General features: G+C 39.9%; 1 protein-coding gene across 1 annotated transcript in view; it reads left to right on the plus strand.

The window, feature by feature from the left end:
* Positions 1-994: 994 nt before the first annotated feature.
* The window catches only part of LOC139715701 (poly [ADP-ribose] polymerase tankyrase-2-like), a 35,566-nt gene continuing 23,675 nt past the window's right edge, over positions 995-12,885 (plus strand). The window contains exons 1-4 of the mRNA XM_071627252.1: positions 995-1,184; positions 9,864-10,088; positions 10,491-10,699; positions 11,609-11,703. Of these exons, the coding sequence (XP_071483353.1) occupies positions 995-1,184; positions 9,864-10,088; positions 10,491-10,699; positions 11,609-11,703 (719 nt within the window). The remainder of the gene's footprint in view (positions 1,185-9,863; positions 10,089-10,490; positions 10,700-11,608; positions 11,704-12,885) is intronic.

Genomic DNA, 12,885 nt, shown 5'->3' on the forward strand with positions numbered 1-12,885 from the left:
TACAAAACTTGGATAAATTGGAAAGGACTGTTTTCTTTTGACAATTGAATAATTGATCCATCTTCATAGTGTTGGGGTATTTCCAGTAATATCTTTTTAAGTATTTCTTTCGTTGTTCATTAAAGAGTCTACACTGAAAAAGGTAGTGAAATTCATCACCAATTTTCTCTTCATTACAATGGGTACAAAATCTTTCGTTTCTTGGAATCTGATTGTATCTTCCAGAAACAATTGGCAGTTTATGATTAGCGCAACGGAATTTACATAAAATTTTTGCCTGTGAATCATTAAGGTGTCGAAAATACTTCTCAAAATGAAGATCCTGCTTAAAAATTCGATAATTTAAACATTGAGAATTTTTGTCTACATTACTATGCCACTCTTGTTTATAAATATCATTTAATCTGGTACTAACTAAACTTTTGAAGCCAGCTAAAGTGAGATGTGCTGCTTGGCTGTTCCAAATTGCAGTTAGACCTAAGTTGTTAAATATTTCTTTTATCCGAATTACCCATGTCATCGAATTTTCTTGCCTCGCCGATAAAACATATTGAAAATTATACAAAATATGCGCTATCTTCGACATATTACTGTTAACAAGTTTAAACCAAAACATTAACATCCGAAGGGTCACTGTTTTTTGTAATTTATCTTTACCTATTTCTCCGTAAACCATACAGTTCGGAGTTCGCCTATGTAATCCAAGAAGTTCCTTACAATATCTACAAAAGAAAGTTTCAATTTGGGCGAGGTCTTCAAAACCCCAAATTTCACTGCCGTAAAGCAAAATAGGCAAGATCAAACGTTCAAATAGCTCTAGACGTTCAAATAGCTCTGTTGGAACACCAACACAACCTAGCAGTACCCAACAACAACAACAATAGCAGAGATTTCAGTACATTACTCTCCCATGGCCCACTACTGCATGCACTGTGTGTTCGACAGTACAGTGCAAGTAGTGTGCAGCGCGCAGCGGCAGACCCTACTTGCAAATATGGCGACGAGACGAATACCTCTGTCGTCATTTTTGCCAAGTAGCAGCAGTCAAAGTGAACCTAATCGTGAACTGTTTGAGGCATGCAGGAACGGTGATTTAACTAGAGTGAAGAAGTTTGTTTCTCCGACCAATGTGAATGCAAGAGATACCTCTGGGAGAAAGAGTTCTCCCTTACATTTTGCCGCAGGTATGACACATTGTTTTGACGATCTGTCTCTTGTTCAGCACAAAGATAACTAACGTTAGTATTACCATAGTCGCACGTATTGAAAATCGTGTTATATGTTATGCCCTTGCCAATGGGCGTGCGACCAAGTTGTAGTTGCACAACTAACGTTAAGTTAGCAACTTCCACATTGATTATAGTTGGGTGTCCAACACATCGACACCCTAATGTTTTTCTATCAATAAAGTTTTACTCACATGTCAGTTCGGGAAACCCACTCACAAGGGGGGCCCCTCCTTATAAGTAACCCGTCCCCCTTATAAGTAACCCCGTCCCCTAGCCTGACCAGACACTGTGCTGCGCACAGGGTCTGACATGTGTTAGTGTTTCAACGTTGTAAACGACCGTCACTATTGATGGCAAAATCACATAAAATACCTTTTATTTTGTATGATTTTAAGAGTAATATAATTTGCAACACTTACCTACAGCGTATTTTCCTGATGGTTGAGTTGAATTCGGCGTTTTGTTGGTATCCAGACCTTATTGTTGAATTTTTCGGAGTAGATCGTGCGGTGGCATCTTTTCCTTCGAGAGCTTCACAAAAGCAACAAACTACCACGCATGCACATTCAGAAGTGGTTGCTTTTTACGTACGCCCGTGCGCCCGTGCGTTTCATGTGTTACATAAAGCTTGTAGTAGATCCGCGCGTGCTGCACCGGCAATGATTTGAACTTTTTTAGTCGGGGTCATCCGACTATCTCATCACTTCCGCCCCGACTACCTACGTTGTAGTATACGAGAGTGAATGCCATTCATATAACACGCAGATGAGGAGTGAAGCAGTAAGGACGTTTACAGACCTGATTTCAGCCATAGATTTCGGTAAGTTTTAGACGTAATTAAACAAAAAATCGCATACCGGTTATTGAATGATGGTCATAGATTACGATAATTCCTTATATTTTAGTTTTCCACGATTAATAAAGATATTCATGAAGGAAACAGTGAACGATAACAACGTCCGCGAAGGAATAGAGGTGCAGCGCTGTCGCCAGCGCTGCGTGTAGTTACCCCGTCCCCCTTAATATAAGTACTGTAACCCCCGGGGTAACCGCAGCAGCGACCCCATACGGACAAATACGTACCGTAAAGGGGTCGCACAGCAAACCTATCCTGTCACGGAAGCACTTGATATGGCTAAGCATTTACGTGACCAGAGACCAAAATAGAGGGTTTTATACCGAAATTAGTGGCCTTACTCTTAGATAAGATACTTACAATCACGGCAGGCGAAGTCGATTTACAATATGATCTGTTTTGAGAGCCCTGTGAAAGAGTTTATCCGAGGTTTTTATAGTCCTACCGCATTTCGTATTGTAGTATGACTTACACAGCGCATGCGCTAATATGGATAAAACGTAGCACATACTGTAATACGCAATGTATGCGTGTGGAAAAAAAACCGGACGGCTCGCTGAGAACTGAAATGAATATTCATGAGACGTAACAAATAGAATGCATGCTGGGCGATGATTTGACCGAAAGATCGGTCTGTATCTGTCCGTCGGGGAATGTTCCGCGGAGACTGCGTCTGGCTTCACGGATCCCCTCCGTATACAGACCGAAGTCAATGATGCCAGCTCCTATGTGGCAGTAGCACACAAATCAAACGTTACGATAAACCAAATTTCAGACAGCTTTTTTATATTCAAACAAGTTTGACATGACATGACACATTATGCAGCAATATTTGGGGTTAATTTCTCACATTTTGCAATCGAAATACTCACAGTAACGCGGTTATAATGCAGAAATTTTATCCATATCGCAACATCGCCGTTCGCTAGCTGTAGGTCGCCATTTTGAATCTGTTAACCAATCACATGCGAGGTACTTTATTAAGTAAAAAATACACGTAGAAGCTACCTCGCATGTGATTGGCTAATAGATTCATACTGTATGTTTCTGCAGTTTGAACGTGACGACGCGACGGGCTGGTTGATGTGTGTTTTGCGTTGAAAATTCGACCGAAATATTGGATTATTCATTAATCTGGTGAGTGAAGTCTATTCTTGAATAGTTGATTTAACTATTCAAGCTTAAATTTGCCGACCTAGGGCCGTGAATTAGACGCAATCGAGAAGGGTGAGGTACCTCACCCAATTTTCCATAGAGACAGTGGTTAAGAACATCCACACAGCAATGGGTACTACAACCTTCCGTCTGTCTACGGAGGACGGCGTTAATGGCAAAATACAAAAGAGTCCTCCGGACAGACGGATCTTTCTGTCTAGGCGATGATTTACTATCGGGCCTACCGGCACTTATTTATTTCGTTTTTAAAGCGCATTTCGAATGTGTGGTTCATTATTTATTTGCAATAAAGGAAGTGCACACATAATGAACATCTGGAGATGTGAAGGATTAAGAAAATAATAGGTGATTTTCATGATAGAGGGTATGTTTTGTTTTGTTTTTTATTTTTTCCCCAGTCTGCAGAGGAAATGCCCCAGATGTCTCATCTATGTAGATCAAGTTTCCTTTCACACTGTACATTATAGTTTTATTAAATGTTGTACATTCACAATGGGCTCCACTCACAAGCTCTGCTTCTTGGGGACTCATATTCATTTTTGCTTCATGTTCATTTTCTACTGTGATTTGAATTGAATACACTTCTGTTACATACATGTTTTGTTTATTTCCAATAGTTGAGAATTGTTTGATTATTTATTGAGAGACCTTCCCCCCCCCCAAGACTTCTATCGCATGAGAGGAGATCCTTCCTGTCTTTCTTTTTCTGTCAGGCTTGTCACTTTCTGTTTGATTGTGTGTATGTGTGTGTGTGTGTCCGCGTGTGTGTGTGTTTCATAATTATTGTGTGTAACAAGTTGGAAGAATTGGAAGCTAAATTTCTATGTACTGTGACATACAGATAAATAAAATTGACTCTTGAGTATTCATTCATTTTCATTCATTCATTCATTCATTCATTCATTCATTCATAGCAATGGGACAAGAAGTGTCTTCTGAAAATTTTTGAAATTTCAAATGTCATAACTTCCTTATTTTTTATCCGATTTTTATCATTCTTGCACTGTTCTGCTGGATTTTTTTTTATCATTGTCGTGAAATTGATAAAATTTTAGATTGGCTTTCATCTTAAAGGCATAATGGATTGGTTAATGAAAAACTAGAAATTAACCCTTTCAGATCCATCCACATGGTCATTGGGATTGTATTCCATTGCTCCCCATGGCTTTTTTTTTTTTTAATGTTGTCTTGCTTGATCAATACCCTTTTAAGCCTTATACATACGTGTATGTACAATACTGCTGAAATGCATGCCGGTATTCCCCAACGCGTTTACATCGTTCGTTTGCTTGCGATCGGCGGTCATGCCATCAGACAAGGAGTATGTATTCGTAGAGGCGCACGCATTTCTGTGGTCATTTCACTCATGCCTTTTTTTAACCCATGATCCGATCCCGGCTTTGCAGCAGCGTGGCAGATGACATGATAGAACGAGTTTACTTGTGCAGATTTTTAGAAAAATTGAAAAAATTACAGCAGTATAAAGATGTGATTGCATTTGTTTTCATTTCATTTCTTCAGAATGGTCTCATAATGAAGATAGGCACAAAAGGGATAACGAAATTTGTCCTGTTGTTTACCTTTCAAGAACGCATGCACAAAATGTGACGAGAAAAAATTAAAAAAAAAAAATCATAAAATCATCGCAGTCCCGTTGAAATTTGCGGAAACAGTAGGCGCGAAAAGGATCTTGAATTCGGTCCTGCATGCCATGTTGGTTATCAAAAACGCATGCACAAATGCGAAGAAATTATCGGGAAAAAAAACTATGTACTTTCAATCCTTCTTGTGCGTGCATCACAACAGATTACAGCCGAAAGAATTCACGAAATCATCGCGATCCTGCTGATATCTGAGGTATAGAAATAGGCGCAAAAAAATCGTGATATTCGAATAGTGCGAAGAGATTATTGGGGGAAAAATAAAAGACACATTTTCAACCCCTTCTGGTGGTGCATCATAAAGATTACAGCCGAATATCAAATCATGGCAATCCCGTTGAAATTTGAGGAAACGATAGGCGCAAGAAGGATATCGAATTCGGCCCTGAATACTGTCTTTCAAAAAACGCATGAATAATTCCGAAGAGATTTTCGGGAGAAAAATAAAGAATGTTTTTTCAACCCTTCTGGTGTGTGCATCACAAAAGATTAGAGCCGAAATAATTCATAAAATCACCGCGATGCCGTTAAAGTTTGAGGAGACAATATAGGCGCAAAACGAATCATAAATTCGGCCGTGAATACCTTCTAATCCGAGAGGACGCGCATTTACGAAATGTGGGAGAGAATATCGGTAAAAAGTATAAAAGGACACATTTTCAACCCCTTTTGGTGTGTGCAAAGTAAAAGATTACAGCCGTAGGAATTCATGAAATCGTCACAATCCCGCTGATATTAAATTGATAGGCGCAAACAGGATCATGAATTCGGCCGTGTTATGATCTTTCAAGAACGCATTTACGAAATTCAAAGATTTTATCGGGGAAAAATAAAGAACACATTTTCAACCCCTCTTGGCACGTGAATCATTAAGATTATAGCCGAATAATAATCCATGAAATCATGGCAATCCCGTTGAAATTTGAGGAAACAATAGGCGCAAAAAGGATCGTGAATTTGGCCCTGCATGCTGTGTATCTTTCAAAAACGCATACCGCATGCACAAATTCGGGAGAAAAATAAGACACATTTTAAACCTCTTTTGGCGCGTGCATTATAAAAATTACAGCCGAAATGATTAATGAAATCATCACAATCCCGTTGAAGTTTGAGGAGAACAAGAGGTGCAAAAAGAATCATGAATTCGGCCGTATCTTTCTTCTAATCCGAGAGGACGCATTTACGAAATGCGAAAAGATTACCGGAGCAAAATAAAGGGTGCATTGTCAACAATTCTGGTGTGTTCATCACAACAGATTACATCCGAACAGTGATCCGAAGTAAAGTTCATGAAATCGTCACAATCCCGCTGATATTTGAGTTAGAAATAAGCGCAAAAAGAATCGTGAATTTGACCCTGATGCCGTATGCTGCCGTATATACCTTTCAAGAGCGCATGCACAAATGCGAAAAGATTATCGGGAGAAAAATAAAGAACCCCTTCTGGCACGTGCATCAGAAAATACTATACAGCAAAAATAATTCATATAATCATTACAATCCAGCTGAGCACCAAAAATGTGAAAAGCGCAGAACTTAAGTAACGCGTGTTACTCTACGTGCGCCGATGTTGACAAAAAGTCACAAACGCATTTGATACAATCTGATTTTGTTCATAATCATTTAACACTTTGATTCACAAACATTCAATTCTTTTAAAATGGTTCTATACACGAAGAAGAGATAGGAGTACAAAGCATTACAAATTCGACCCTGCAGTGTACTTTCAAGAACGCCAAGATACGGGAAGAAATTTTCGGAGGAAAGTTAAAAACCGCATCTCAGTCCCTTCTTTTTTTCTTTTTTTTTACTTCCTTTTCGTATCAACAAATCAATTCACAAATGATTCCTTTTTGTTCCTTCTCGAGAAAATGATCCGTAAACAAGGCACTTGAGTTTACAAAATGTTTATTTGCAAAATGTTTTTTTTTTTTTGGGGGGGGGGAGGTAATATTATTGTCGACAAAAACATGAAAATAAATTTGCAAGCCAGTTAATGCTTTTTCAGGTTGTTGTTGACCAGTAAATTTTCTGTTCCGACCAGTACAAAAATGGGGAGGAAAAATGGATATTTACTGATCCGACAGAGACAGGTTGGACCGGCAGAAAAAAAAAAAAAAAAAAAAATGGGTTAGTGTGCAGCCCTGCTTTATCCAACTTCCAAGATTTGGTGATGAAACCAAAGCAAGCACTCTTGCCAAACTCAGTTGGCAACATTAGGAAGGTGTCATTCTGTTTCACTGCGTTCTTGATAATTTCTATTTGCTCCACTTTGAACTTAACTCTTTTTGCATCCTCCTCTACTTCACTTAGAGCATCTTTGAACTCCATGATACCTATCGTATTGGTACGAACAAACGAGCAACATTGTACATATGGCAGATGACGTAAAATATGAATATTCATTTGCGCATGCGCAGATCAGTATATTTGCGTGATACGTTCAAAACGGCGAACGACAGTATCTCGACTAGACGGTCTCAAAGATGACTATTTATCTTGTTTTCGGAGGTAATGGTGAGAAATACATAGTCGTTTCTATTGTTCAACAATAATGGTTTTATATCATGTGGCTTTTCGTTGCGAATCCAAGTGTCCTTTTGAGCGGTGAGTTGTTTACGTGTTGCAGTGCATTTGAGTGCTTCCTAAAATTGCATGGGTTGCTTCGGGGCGCTGTTACTGTGTTACAGCGCCCCGCGACGGGGTTACCCCCGGGGCACCCCTTATAAGGAGTCTCCACGCTTTTTTGCAATGCAACGCGAAAATGAAAGGACTGCGGCAATTCGCTTGATTATGTCCATAAAGCTTCACAAGTTTCCTAGTTACTCACGAAATTTGAGCAAAATCGGTTTGAGGCATCATATCTAAAATCATGGATTTAAATGCGATGTCAAACGACCCATGCGAATGCTGAAATGCGAGCGATTACTGGCGTGAGTGTCGCCAGGCGCGGCGGCGCGGCAATGCTTGAGTGCAGACGTGGCGACTGAGTACGAATGTCTCCGTACTCAGTCGCCAGGGGGACGAGTTACTTATAAGGAGGGGCCCCCCTTGTGAGTGGGTTTCCCGAACTGATGTATGATGTAAAGAAAATACTCTGAATTCACCAGCGCGCATTGAAAATGTGATTTGCGGTAAATCTACACACGCGCTCCAACTTCCAAATCCAAGATCTATTCTTACTGCGACCACCAGCCCCATACACATATAGCGTAAATGGGGCTGCGGACTGTAGCATTTAGGATCGTGACTAGGTAGTATCCTGCCCAAATATCAACTTTAAATCGACAAATTTATTCAATTTGAAGAGTTACCAGTGCGATGTTGAAGTATTGACAACAGCAGTCCGGGAAACCCGCTCATGAGGACCGCTCCCGCGTACGAGGACTGCCCTGACTCATGAGGACCGCCCCCACGCCTCATGAGGCCCGGGGGGGGAACGCCTCATGAGGCCCCCTATTCACTTCTATTCATCTCACATCTGACGTATAAATTGTCGCAACTTTGCACGGTGATTTTTTGTTACACACACATGTCCACTATCCATGATGAAAAGAAGAAAAAATCCTATCCGTTTTTAAAAATCGAGTTTTAATCAACCGATGCAGAGCGCCCATCAAAACACGTGTGTGCGTGGGGGCGGTCCTCATAAGGCGGGGCAGTCCTCGTACGCGGGAGCGGTCCTCATGAGCGGGTTTCCCGGACTGACAGGGTTCGTGCAACGTTTGGTTCTGTCAATAGTCCCTTTCTGTTCGAATTGATGATGTAATGTGACTCGGTCGAGAGAAAGCTGGGAAAGCTACACTGAATTGACGGCCAGTGCATGCGCACACAGACATCTTATCCAGTCAAAGGATTAGAAATTTGTGCGCATGCGCTGGCCGTCAATTTAGTGTGGCTCTCCCAGGTTTCTCTCGACCGAGTCACATTAAGTCATCAATTCGAACAGAAAGGGTCTATTGACAGAACCAAACGTTGCACGAACCCTGTTGTCAATACTTCAGCTTTACTGGTAAGTCTTCAAATTGAATAAATTTTTCGATTTAAAGTTAATATTTGGGCGGGATACTACCTAGTCACGATCCTGAATGCTACAGTCCGCAGCCCCATTACGCTATGCGTATGGGGCTGCTGGTCGCAGTTATCCAAGATCTAACGTTACTCGTTAGGCTGAAGATAATTGCTTTGAATGCGTGGGTTTGACCCGCTCAGTTGCACCGTATTTTGAAACCAACACCCCTTCCCTCTATTGACAATACACTTGAAAAGCACTCTTTCTCTTTTCTTTGGAAATTTGTAGCATTACCCATAGATAGTTTTGTAAGTAAGATTTCAATGGCATCAGTACGGACAATAGAGACAACATACATGTAAAAGTTTGGAGTAAAACCACCAGTTTTCGGACACTTGGGCCTGAATTCACAAAGGTGGTAAATTTACAAATGAAACCATGGTTTAAACCATGGGCAAAAACCATGGAACGCCAAGTGTCGCATGGAATATTTCGTTACGAAATCAGTCATGCCGTCGATGAAATGATTATTTTGTAACTAAATGACAACATTTTGTAACTAAAAATAAATGCACATTTCATCCACGAAATGATAATTTCGTTAACGAAACGGTTGTTTTGTCGACGAAACGACCAATTTCGTAACTCCCTTCACTTTAGAATTCAAATGGGTCAATCCACTGCACTGTTAGCAACACTACACCACAACCCTCATCCAGTTGCTGAACAGACTTTGATGAAAAGCACTGTAGAAGAAGAAAGAGTGATCTGGGATTTAAATTTGGCACTAGGCCTAATGCAGTTCGTAGTGTTATTTTCTTCTTATCTGTTCTTTGTTTGCTTCCATTTGCCTTTCACCAAATTTTACAGCATGCCAAGTATCTGTTTTGGAAGAGTTACATTTCTCACCAAGTTGCACTTTCATTCAGGTTTTGGCAGGAAGGATGTAGTGGAGTTTTTACTGCAGAATGGTGCCAACGTTCACTCCCGTGACGACGGTGGACTGATACCACTCCACAATGCCTGCTCCTTTGGTCACGCTGAGGTGGTCGTACTCCTCCTCAGAAACGGGGCTGACGCTAATGCCAGAGACAACTGGAACTATACTCCCCTTCATGAGGCGGCCATCAAAGGCAAAATTGATGTTTGTATAGGTGAGTACATCACATTGAAAGACAGTGACGAAACCTGCTTTATTAAAGCAGATGCTTGCAAATTTTGAGAAGCAGAAAGCATGCACACATCTTTGTCAGATCTGTTGAAGATGCTAAAACAAGAATGATGGTAGTGTCCTATTTATCAGTTTTTAGGGTTTAAGATAGCCATCATGTTTTTAACTCTCATACAATCATTTAAAAGGGAACAAAAAAGAAAGCTGATCTCTCACTACTGTTCAGATAAACATTACATCAATTTCATGCCATGTCAATTGTGATGTCAGTTGTACATGATTTAAAGTGAGATTGTGTATTACTGTAGTTGTGTTAATGCATCAGATTTCGTGGTCAAACTGCTACAATCCCACCTGTTGTTATTGGTGTTTTGTTTTTTTGCAGTGTTACTACAAAATGGTGCTGACTCACATATACGCAATACAGATGGCAAAACCCCCCTTGATTTAGCTGATCCTCCTGCCAGGTCAGTACTCACAGGAGAGTACAAGAAAGATGAACTGCTGGAAGCATCGCGAAGTGGCAATGAAGAGAAGTTGATGTCCCTCCTTACACCGTTAAATGTAAACTGCCATGCCAGTGATGGGAGAAGGGTATGTCTGAATTTTGTTTATGATGATATGATACTCGTATTATGATACAAGTAAAATGAGTGTTTCTTGATGTGTGTTGCTTGCACTACATTTACTGTATGTACAGATGTTCTCCCTTTAAACTCAGCTAGAATTCATGAAGGTACTTTAAAACCTGTGGATTATATGTAAATTTACAGTGAGTAAATGGGCTCAACGAATCAGGTGAACAAGCAGACATCCAATAATACATGCATGTGGACATGTGCATATTGATGTGCAAGAAATACCTATTTTGGGCTAGTTTTAGTCAATGGACTGAATTTAAGCCACAGATGTGATTGAGACTTCCTTTGTGAATTCAGGCCAGTTAGTTTATTTTTATTTTGTTGTGCTTTTCTGAAAAACAAAATAATTGCTCTATGAGCAGGTACAACAGTATCCGTCAGCACATACTTGTTTTATTTTCCATAGATGCTCATGAATGGTAAGACCAAAGTTTCATTTCTTTCAGATTTTCTCAACCTGTGCTGTCCCATTTTGGGGATATTTCTTCTGCTTTTTTAGGGGGTAGAGTTGTTTGTTTTAGTCTGGTCAGAGTACATGTATTTCATGAAGACACACACTCCTGACATATACCTTTGTACATTCATACCCATTTGACACACAGTGTCTGTCTCTCTTTCATACATACTCATAAGAAATTGATAAATTAATGATGAAAAGATGTGATGTTTATCGGGCACAACAGGAAAGTATATAATCCAGGTTTGGAGAGGATGGATAAATGCATATCCCAAACCAACTCATAGCAGAGGAGGGAGACAAGTATAAAACATCTGTGTGGTATGAGAAGTCAGATTCTAAAGTTGTGTATGTATGCATCAAATGTCACACCATAATTTTTCTCATATTTTTTTTTTTTTGCAGTCCACACCGTTACACCTCGCCGCTGGCTACAATCGTATCTCCATCGTCCAGATGCTCCTCCAGCAGGGTGCTGATGTGCATGCTAAAGACAAAGGGTTAGTGTGTTCTGACCTTGTTCGAATATGATATGTGCAAGTTGATGCCTGGCCTCACAGAAGCATTTTGTAGTGATTTGCTTCCCCATTTAACCAATCAATAATTTTGAGCCGTGGCTTATAAGATAAGCGCCGGTACGTTCTAGCTATATGTGTACATTTTTACAAATGATATTGGGATTCCTTGTCGATCGGTTAGCGAGGTATCAACCCAAGTACAATGTAAATGCACGCCAGCACATGTGTTGCATATCACAATCTTTCAAGACATATTTTGGAAAAAAAATATTGATAATGTAATCATTTGATTGAAAGAATTGGGTGATCGGCTAGTCTACTTCAAGTTATCATTTTTTTTTGTATACTCTTTGAAATTTGCATTTTGACCCCAATGAATAAAAATCAGAGTGACAAATGATTCTGATATTTTGCACATGGTATGTCTCCAGTACATTCTACAAATATAGCAAACATAATATTCAGGGTAATGGTACACTTTAATGGTTTTTGATGTTGCACATTTAAGAAAAGCTACATATCAAAAGATGAGGTGCCTGTATATTGTACATGCCCATTGTGTCATGGTTTCTTTTCCTACATTTCACATTAGAGAATCATCCCCCCCCCCCCCTCCAATTAGGGTTAATCTGTTACATACAACCATATTATTGTGCTATTTGGGGGACCAACCAAAAGACAAAAAGCTAAGACAAGCGCAAATACGTCCATAGTCTAAACAGTTCCTAACATCTCGGTCAGATCAGATTTAAAGTGGAGATGCTAAAATTTCTGGCATTGCCTATGCTATGATTACTCATATACTACTCTGTGAAGATAAGTGCTGGTATCACCACATACTTGTACCCCTTGATTTGCTATTATCATCATGTGAAATGAACAGATTTGCAAATACTTTGTAAGAGAGAAAGAAAAAAATGATTGTTGTGATCTGAAAGAATAATACATGTACAGTATGTCTTTATAAGCTTCTAGACAGGACCCCATACTGTAAAAGTGGAAATTTTCGCGGTGTTCAAATTTTCGCGCATTTCGCGCAACCAGAAACAAGCGTGAAAATAAAAGCACGCGAATATTTTTGCTTGCCATATGTGCCTGTGCGTGATGTCTTGATTCCGCGGAATTAAAAACACCCGAAACTCTTCCAACCAGGCCAAGCGCGAA

Source organism: Diadema antillarum, unplaced genomic scaffold (assembly GCF_040938485.1).
Source record: "Diadema antillarum isolate AM-2024a unplaced genomic scaffold, OU_Dant_1.0 scf00000053, whole genome shotgun sequence".
NCBI lineage: Eukaryota > Metazoa > Echinodermata > Echinoidea > Diadematoida > Diadematidae > Diadema > Diadema antillarum.